The following is a 10,487-nucleotide window of genomic DNA, read 5'->3' on the forward strand; positions in this document are numbered from 1 at the left end:
CACATACTGTTTACAATATATAAATAAATTATAACCTCATATCATAACGCAAAACAAGGCAAACAGAATACGGGATCATACATCCGTCGTCTAAAGTATTCTTTAAAACCTATTCGCCATCAAACTCGCCTTAAAAATATTGTTTTTAAATTATCATAGCTGTGATTCAGCTATGATAATTTAAAAACAATATTACTTACTTACGTAAGTCTTTCAACTTATTATTATTAAAAATAAACATTATATACAGAATACCTTGGATGATTTTTATGACAACAAAGACAAGTTGATCGAGTCTTCACTGTATTTTTTAGAGTCACTGAAGAGAATTTTTTGTCTTGTGTTATAAACCAACTATTAACTAACGTTGATTCCTCCAGTATAAAGATTGTATTGGGCATAGGTACGACAGTAGGACGGATGAACCAAAGATGTACCTTATATTTTAGTAGGATAGGTAGCAGGATAGTTATTAAGCAAAAGCGATGCTTTGGTGTAGAAAATAAATAACTAACGAGTATTCTCGGCTTCGCTAAGTTTAAGTGAATTTAGCAGTAGTTCTTTGTGATAGACATTGTCCGGGGAAGTACTAGCTGTGCTATATCTCTCTTCCGTTGTAAATTATATTTTTTAAGTATTCCGGTGAAAAAAGTCACAGAGCTCAATGTCGATATCTCGAGTTGACGGCGATAGGGTGGTTCATAGTTAGAAATACTCCTTGCATGTTTTGCGAAATGTTGCTCTCTCCCAGGCAATGTTTTTCCATCACACCTAATCTATCTATCTGCTGATTCTGATAGCTATTATAAAAATTCCTATTAAGTCCAAATTATGGCCTTAATTTTATCGTTGTGTTATCGTTAAAGTAAGGTTGCACTCTTAGAGAATATAGTAAGGTTCTCAAAACTCGATCCGAATACAGACGTCCGAAATGTACCGTCGATTTAAATTTATTCTTTACTTGTTCTGAATTATTCAGCCGATTGCATCGGAACAAGCGAGCGGTGTTCTCACACGGACAAGTTTAAACAAGTTAGCATTTTCGAGTTTCGTGGATTTGTATTGTTCATATTTCATTTTTATACCATCTTTTTCTCTCTTCTATACAGAAATAATAAAATCGTAAGGAAAACAAAATCTTTATATTATTTAGAAAAAAAAAATATGTACCACATTCTAAATAGAGAGAGAGGTAGATAAATAATGATTTGATTTGATTTGTATATCATGTAAGCGTACTTTATTTTCTATAGCTAAATCTGAAAAATACTATATTTTTCTGAAAAAATGTTAGTAACTCTTAGATATAATATCGATTATTAATGATCGTTGTAGAGTCCAAGATTATTATCCTTAGCTCTAATTATGGAGTAGCATGGTAGCAATAATTTCCCTTAAACGAAAGAGAAGTCCTGGTTTTAGCGCTATTAAACATTATTATAGGAGGATGAAAATAATGGTAAATAAAATAAAATTATTCATAATCGTAAATTCGCTTTTTTAAAGTAGTGTTACAAGTAGCAACTGTTGGGTTTATTGTTTTTTTTTCTTCTGATCGTGTAAGCGTCGTAAGCTTCCTAATCGCCACGTGGTGTCATCTGGCGTTTTGAGTGAGCGCAGAAGCATCGTCTGATTTGGCCGTAGGCAGAAGCAGAAGAGATGGGCTGAACCAAGATTTAAGGGCGTCTCTTCTGAGACTTGGACCTTGGCTTAGAGGGCCCTTTGGGAAGGGTGTTTTGGCCTGAGTGCATTAGGCGCCCCTGAGATCATAAGTTAAAAAACCCACGTCCGGGTGACGTCAGATATCGGTGACCTCATCTTCCTTCCGAACCGCTCGTAGAGTTTTGCTTATAAACCTACTTGAAGTAAACGAATTTGGATTATGATTCTTGCTTCTACCTGCCTATATAATGATTTATTTATTTTGCTATCATCCGCGAAAAGTCGACGAACCCATGCGAAAACGTCACCCAGGTCCGACAAAATACTCTCTACGTACGTTTCACCCCGAAACCGGAGCATCTTCAGGAGATGTTGACTCTACAACTTGCACGTTGTAGAGTCAACATCTCCTTGTCGCATGGGTTCGTCGACTTTTCGCGGATGATAGCAAAATAAATAAATCATTATCATCATGATGAACTTCCGCAAAGTAACGCCTGCTTCTATCCAATATCTACCTGCCTACTTATAATAAACGAATTTTGATTATGTTTTTGCCATCGACCTGCCTTTCCTTTTTTTTTACTTTTTACAAGTTAGCTCCTGACTACAATCTCACCTGATGGTAAGTGATGATGCAATCTTAAATGAAATCGGGCTAACTTATTAGAAGAAGGATGAAAATCCACACCCCTTACGGTTTCTACACGACACTGTACCTGAACGCTAAATCGCTTAGCGGTACGTCTTTGCCGGTAGGGTGGTAACCGGCCAGCCAGACCTGGACCAATTAAGAAAACCTCAATTGGCCCAGCCGGGGATCGAACCCAGGACCTTCGTCTTGTAAATACACCGCACTGCGCCACGAAGGCCGTCAAATAATACTTTAAATAAACGGATTTTTATATGATATTGTTTGTATTGTTACAGATAACCCAATAGTCGCAGTCGTTCACAAGACTCTCAAAGTGACAGCGCGCTCGTGTATGGAGCACGTCAACGCGACGGAGGCGGATCTGGAGTTTTTGCGCAAAGACCCACCATTCCCCGAGAAGTCTGCTTCCATTGTCTCGTGTTTGTTAGAGAAAGTAACTGCTTCAATATTATAATAAGCACAGAACAAAAAGAGCTTTTAATTATTTAGACTTTATATAAGTACTAGTGGATGCCCTTAGACCTCTTTAATCCAGCCCTTACAGCAGTATTGCTATAAAAATGGAGTAACTTCTCCCGTTTTCCCAACATTTCCCTTCACTGCTCTGCTCCTATGATCGTAGCGTGGTGAAAATATACTATATCCTGTCCATGAGTATGACAAATAATTGTACCAAGTTTCGTTAAAATCCGTCGAGTAGTTTTTGTTTCTATAACGAACATACAGACAGACATACAGACAAAAATTTTACTGATTACATTTTTGCCATCAGTATCGATCACTAATCATCCGCTGATAGTTATTTTGGAAATATATGTCTTGTACAGAATTCACCTTTTATGTAGTGTACAAATAAATATGATAAAATCAGCTAGGTATATTACTCATTACAAATAATATGCTTATTTTGGGGATAAGTAGTTATATGTGTGTTATTTAAGTATGTTTGCCACAGCCTCCGTCAGGAGATACCATACGCTCTGCTTTAATAGATATTGGATTGTGATAGTGTTTCTTTTTGCAACTACCACTATTTAGATGTCTTGGTAATGACTACCGATCGCACGCTTCTTTTTCCACCCGTAGATCTCCTGAATCCGGCCCTGTCGTAAAATCGTATTCTAACGGACATCTACTAACTTCTTGGCTAATTTCATATTTCTATGTAAAGCAGTTTTCGAGATTTCGTAATGAGCAATTTTACACAATATTAGATGGATAATGTGATTTTTCTCAGATTGGCATCGTGGAAAACAATAACTTTTCCAAGCTCGGCTTTATGACTATCATCAGTCCTCTGGTTTTCCGCAATAGAAAGCGGCTTGACCACATGAAAATGGTTGCGGAAAACTGTGACAAGGAGGTAAACTTTTTCTTATTAATAGTAAAAAGCGACTATTGTTTCTTATGCTTTCACGCTAAAACTACTGAACCGATTTTCAAAATTTTTCACCTATATTTTATACCCATATTCTCACGGGTACGAGAACTACCCCGGTGAAACTGCGGGGAAAGCCAGATTAGAGAGTATTATCTTGTAAAGATTTTACAAGATAATACCTGAATACCGTTTTTGCCCAGTGATTAGAATGTGTTGCTTCATATTATGAGGTTTTGACTTCGTTTGAGCTTTTCTTTGTTCCAAGAATTTGCTAACCTTCCCCTTGCTTGCCTTGATTGCCTTGCTTGCCTTGCTTACCTCGTGCCTCAGACCACGTTAAGCCTAATTTAACCTAACTTCTAAGTCTCCTCCCTCCCTTCTTAGGAAGGAAAGGAAGGAATCAGACCTGACCCTGAAGTGAAGAAATCCTGTACTGATAATGATTAACTATCATAGACTGTAAAAAATCATTATTATTTGATGAATTAGCAATAGGAATTGCTAATTCATCATTATATACCCTATTCGGCTCACTGCTGAGCTCGAGTTTCCTCTCAGAATGAGAGGGGTTAGGCCAATAGTCCACCACGCTGGCCCAATGTGGATTGGCAGACTGCACACACGCAGAGAATTAAGAAAATTCTCTGGTATGCAGGTTTCCTCACGATGTTTTCCTTCACCGTTTGAGACACGTGATACTGAATTTCTTAAAATGCACACAATTGAAAAGTTGGAGGTGCATGCCCGGGCCGGATTCGAACCCACACCCTCCGGAATCGGAGGCAGAGGTCATATACTGGGCTATCACGGCTCTTAACTACTGCTAATTAACTGTTCTAAAAATCCCATTCGCTCGTTTTTCAAGTATTGGGTTATTCAAAACTAATTTCTAAACTAAGCTATTCATATTAGTGATGAAAAGCTTTTATCAAGAATTTGAAAACACATTTATGGACTTCAAATAAATCTCAAACGAATCTTAAAACACATTTATGAACCTCAAATAAAATCTCAAAAGCAATCTTAGAAAAATAAAGTTAAATGCAGCATGGAGTTGAGTACCAATTACCTTGGCAATATCTATCTTTTTTTTCTCAACTTAATTGAAATATCTTTTCAGATAAACCGCGGCGGGTCGCCCTGTCAACTGGGGAACGAAATAACGATTTGCATCTTTAAATACGCGCCCGAACTGCATTTCAAGAGTTGAAATTTGAAGCAGCAATAAAAATTTTCCCCAGCAAATATTTGGTTTTATTTTCGTGAGATATTTCCAAACATAAACTCCATTTTAAGGTCCACCTGGGGATCTTAGAGAGGCTAGATAAAGTCAAATATTATTCCGCGCTTGGAAATAACGGCTATGAAATGAATAATTTTTCATTTTAACGGACCCAGACAAGTTTTTTATTTGTCACCGTGCGCCAACTTTTCATTCCCAACTTGTTGACTGATACTGGACTTGTGTGAATGTACTAAGTTTGAAGTTAAATGAATTGAAAAAAATATAGATATAGGTTTAATTATTCATAAAATTTTTATCATGCGAAATTCTCTATACTAATATTATAAAGCTGAAGAGTTTGTTTGTTTGGTTGAACGCGCTGATCTCAGGAACTACAGGTCCGATTTGTAAAATTCTTTCAGTGTTAGATAGCTCATATATCGAGAAGGGAAGGAGAAGAATTATAACATTATTTCCGTATTTCTACGGGAACGGGAAGACGTCAAGTACATAATATAATACAAACAAATCATTATTAAATGATGATGACAGTGATATTAGCAGAAGAGTTTTAAGATTTTATGTGGAAGGATATAATAGGAGAGGAAGGCCAAACGAAATGGGTGATTGAGAAGAATGTAAAAAAATGGAGTAGAAGATAAGATAACGAATAAATAATAGGTACAAGGTATAGGTAAAAGGTATGGAAAATATTGACGCATTTTTCGGATCTCACGTAAGTTTGTTAATGTCAAGGAGATTATGAAATTCTACAGTAATAAACAGGTGCTTCCAAATCTTGCATTTGAAAATAATAATCCAGACATACTCTTTGGTTCACTTTTCAAGACAATAGATAGGGAGTTTAGTAAATTTTTTAACTTTAAACGCATTAATGCTAGCCAAAAGTTAAAGTTTAGCAAATGGGCTACTGGTCCAGTTGATAAGCTCTCTAATTTTGATTCGAAGGGCGTAGATTTGAATCCGGTCCAGGCATGCACCTCCAACTTTTCAGTTATGTGCATTTAAAGAAATAAAATACCACGCTTTAAACGTTGAAGGAAAACCATCGTGAGATCATCTTAATTCTTTTCGTATGTAAATCCCTAATTCTGCAATCCACATTGGGCCAGCGTGGTGAACTAGCCTAACCCCTTTCATTCTATGAGGAGACTTGTACTTAACATTGAGCCGAATGTGGTTAACGATGTACATCCATATGCATAGCTTTCCTCTGAAGATAGCGGAACATTTTTTAGCAATTACATAACCGTCAAACTTTGAGACCAGAAAATTATCGGTACCAATACAGTTTGGAGCATAACTTGATTGATGGCGTCTCGCACAAAACTTTACATCATTAATAAAAAGAAAACTTTGGCGAGGAATTTTTTTAACAGCGTTCAGTTCGACGAAAGAAACTTTTGCATTCAGATTTTTATGAAACCGAGTGAAATGTGTTTATTTCCCGTTTGTTATGAGATGAAATTAATTTTAGTTCATCATCATCATCATTATCAACCCTTACGGCTTACTGCTAAGCTCGAATCTCCTCTTAGAATGAGAGAGATTTTCGGATTGGCAGACTTCACACACGCAGAGAAATAAGAAAATTCTATGATACGCAGGTTTCCTCATGATGTTTATCCTTCACCGTTTGAGGGGTTAGGCTAATAGTCCACCGCGCTGGCCCAATGTGGATTGCAGAACTGCGGATTCACAGAAAAAGAAAGAAAAGAAAGGCATACAGGTTTCCTAACGATGTTTTTCCTTCAACGTTTGAAGGACGTGATTTTTAATTTCTTAAAAATGCGCACTACTTAAAAAATTGTCGGTGCATGCCCCGGACTGGATTCGAACCCACACCCTCTAGAATCGGAGGCAGAGTTCATATCCACAGGACTATCACGGCTATTTAATCATTTAATTTAATATTTTAAGTTCATAACCGAAAGAGCCTAGGATCGATTCCTATCATAAATCAGTTTAGGACTAAATATTTTCTAAATTGGCTCAGGTCTGATCTGGAAGGCTTCGGCCGTGGCTAGTTACCACCAGAACAAAGACGTACCGCCAAACGATTAAGCTTTCCAATACGATGCCGCGTAGAAACCGTCAGAGCTAGCTAGAACTAGAAACTAGTTAAAAGTAGCTGTGCCCGCAGTATCACCTTTCACGCATTTCACGCATTCACGCATAGGCGTCAGAGGGGTAAGGTAAGGGGGTGAGAGGCGCTTAGTTTAGCTCAGTTAGTTACGGATCAGCCGCACAACTAAGTTAGTTCCACTTAGCTAGGGCATTTCACGTAACTTAGCTGGCATAGTTTGAGGTGGACATGTATGAAAAACTGGCTCAACTATGCGAGCTAAGCTAAACTAACTTATCTAGCCGGCGGTGGACGTTTAACTTTAGAGCCGGTAGGGTGGTAACTAGCCACGGCCGAAGCCTCTCACCAGCCACACCTGGACCAATTGAGAAAACCTCAAGCCCAGCCGGAAATCGAACCCAGAACCTCCGTCTAGTAAATCCACCGCACATACCAACTGTTCAGTCTTTCTGAGGATATAAAAGGTATAACCTGTTATCGCCGCGTTGCAACGACTTACGCTACGGACGGCTTCAGTGTGCTCGTGGCGTTCGAGCCGTCCTCATCTCTTGCTGTGTAATTCTTTATGGGTTACTTGGAATAGGCGGAGAGAGTGACTTGAGTGGAAAAGGGGAGTGTTTGTTAACAGTCAAAGGATCCTTATCCTTAAACCCTACACACATCGTTCACAAGTGCGTGACTCCACTCAAGGTCATTCTCTGCCACTCAGGGTTTATTGGTAACATTCTTAGTGGGAATTGTTAGACCTGACAGACTTTCATTCAATAATTGTGTTTTGTAGACAACCGCTTTTGATGTGAACTCCTTATACTACGAAAAACCAGACTACGTTTTTACCATAGATTATTTATGAAAAAAGTACGCAGTAGTAAAGTAGAACTAAGGTTGGTTTACGCGGTCGTAGCTCAAAAATTGTCTCAGCCTTACAAGATTACATGCAAATTTTATTCACAAAGAATGTTATATTAATGCAAATTGGACACGTGACAGTTATAAGTCAGGTGTGACAGGGGTCAGAGCTTGTTCGCGTTGTAACATCCGACACGGCATGTCGGACCCAGATAATTGCTGTAAAAGACTTAATACCTATAAATAGTTCGAATGCATCTGCAGTTAATCAGGCAACTAGTCACGGAGTTACCTACTTTCCTGTTTCAATTTGCAACTGATAATGTGTTAAGACTTTAATCGAACAACGGCTGACTGAGCTGTTAAAAAACCTGTTAGGTACCTAATTTTAATTTTGTGATTCGATTATTCACGAATATGTTCGATTAATCAATAATATTGGACTCATAAATATAGAGTCCTTTGAGACTTTAGAGATTTGAGTTATGTTATTGTAAGCTTTTAACACGAGACTGGTCGAAATAACTTACAATTTGAGGTTGTTATGTGGGTTTAACGAAGAAAATAATATTATTGTTTTGTCTGGTGATTAATTTTTAAATTTTGAACACCATTTTAATTTATTTTTTTCTTGAAATTGAAGCTTACCTTGTGATCTGCAGCTGAATAATAATGGAAGTTGTTAATAGATCCTTACGGTTTTTTTTAACCGGTATATTTATCGGTCAACTACAATGGAAACATACTCCAAGACTGGAGGTTTATTAAGGTGTCACACGTGTTTTAATATACTAAAAGCAAAGAGTAGCATCAAAGCGTGTTCAGTAATTTATCATGCGTTCACCATGTGACATACATTATTAATAAACCGACATATTGATAAGCTGTTTGTTTATGTTTTAGGCAAAATAACATCATCTCAATATATTGATGATCTAGCGAATATGAAAGAGGTCTAAGGTTCGATTCCCACTTGTAGGACTAATGTAGTTACAACTCCTGGTCTATTCGTTTGTTTTATGGGAAAAGAGAAAAATTGGGATTGCTTAATAATTAAAGATAATTTTCATATACAGCTCAAAATTCCAGGTTCAAGAGATGCCTACTTAAGGACATATTTACGAATGGGAATAAGATTTCGTAATAATTAACCAACGCAAGTTTGGCATTCGTAATAAGTTTGTCTTCGTATTATCCCTTTTCTTTTTGGTACCTTTCAGGCTGACCCTGAAAATTGTTATTTAAGAAAAATATTGCTCAAAAATATTATTTTTAAAAACATCTTCCACTTAACCCTCGACTTAGTGGAATGCATTTTTATGCAAAGACATTAAAAATTAAATGTGTGAAGCAAGCAAAAAATTTCGTCGTCATCAACCCATATTCGGCTCACTGCTGAGCTCGAGTCTCCTCTCAATGAGAGGGATGAAGCCAATAGTCCACCACGCTGGCCCAATGCGGACAGACTTCACACACGCAGAGAATTAAGATAATTCTCTGGTATGCAGGTTTCCTCACTATGTTTTCCTTCACCGATAACTTAGTGTTTAGTAGGTAATATAAAAATTAGACATTATTATTTCAATAACTTAAAAATAACATCCTTATAAATTACATACTTTTGGAAGTAAAATTAAAATATAAAATAATTATCAACAATAAAAATTTATTCAATATCATAAATTGCACAAACATTTCCCCCTCATATGCCAGGACTACACTTCAACGATGATAATTAAAATGGCATAATAATTAATAATTAACAATTTCAATTGATTTATAAAACAATGCCTTAACCACTTCGTACTCTAATTAAGTCGATCCGCGCGAATTATACAACAGTAACCCTCATTACCATTGCTCACTGTATGTACATGAGTGTACACTTAACACAGAAATTCAGTTACAAAATATGAAATTCATTGATATATATGCCAATAACGTAAGAAATGATTTCATATCATCATATCAGCCGATGGACGTCCACTGCAGGACATAGGCCTTTTGTAGGGACTTCCAAACATCACGATACTGCCACCTGCATCCAGCGGATCCCTGCGACTCGCTTGATGTCGTCAGTCCACCTGGTGGGTGTCGACCAACACTTCGCTTTCTAGTGCGAGGTTGCATTCCAGCATTTTGGGACCCCAACTCATATACTGACCCCAATTCATATACTGTTATCATAAAAATATACGATAGTTTTAAAACAAAGTTGTGTGGTATTTTGTACTCTACATTAGCTAATCTTCTAAAATAGGTAATAACAATTTACACAACAATTACTTACGTACAAGTAACTAAAAAATCTTATGTATATGTAACTAAAATTTAATTCCAATAGTGCCAAAATACTAAATTAGTAATAGCGCTTACGTAGGCCGTAAGTCGCGCTGCTCACTTAGGCCATAGAAAATAATTTACACTTTGATTTGTGTTTCAGTTAGCACAACAAATAAACATTAAAACCTGTTTAAAATTAATCCCACCTAGAGCTTTTTTGCTGTTTTATTATATACAGAGAAATTATTTTTTATGAATCTTTATCACACTAATATTATAAAGGCGAAAGTTTGTGTGTAAGTGTGTAAGTATGTTTGTTCCTCTT

General features: G+C 36.8%; 1 protein-coding gene across 2 annotated transcripts; it reads left to right on the forward strand.

Annotated features, from left to right (window-relative positions):
* The first annotated feature begins 988 nt into the window (after positions 1-988).
* LOC112053972 (uncharacterized) lies at positions 989-4,961 on the forward strand. Of its 2 annotated transcripts, none has more exons than XM_052888771.1 (4): positions 989-1,032; positions 2,593-2,750; positions 3,555-3,680; positions 4,819-4,961. In XM_052888771.1, the coding sequence occupies exons 2-4, from the start codon at positions 2,649-2,651 to the stop codon at positions 4,906-4,908; spliced, it is 318 nt and encodes a 105-aa protein (XP_052744731.1). In that variant the 5' UTR covers positions 989-1,032; positions 2,593-2,648; the 3' UTR covers positions 4,909-4,961. The 2 variants fall into 2 exon arrangements, with proteins under 2 accessions (XP_052744731.1, XP_052744730.1); XM_052888770.1 differs by having other exon boundaries at positions 1,001-1,122.
* Positions 4,962-10,487: the final 5,526 nt, after the last annotated feature.

The sequence above is a fragment of the Bicyclus anynana genome, chromosome 23, assembly GCF_947172395.1.
Source record: "Bicyclus anynana chromosome 23, ilBicAnyn1.1, whole genome shotgun sequence".
In the NCBI taxonomy this organism is placed as follows: domain Eukaryota; kingdom Metazoa; phylum Arthropoda; class Insecta; order Lepidoptera; family Nymphalidae; genus Bicyclus; species Bicyclus anynana.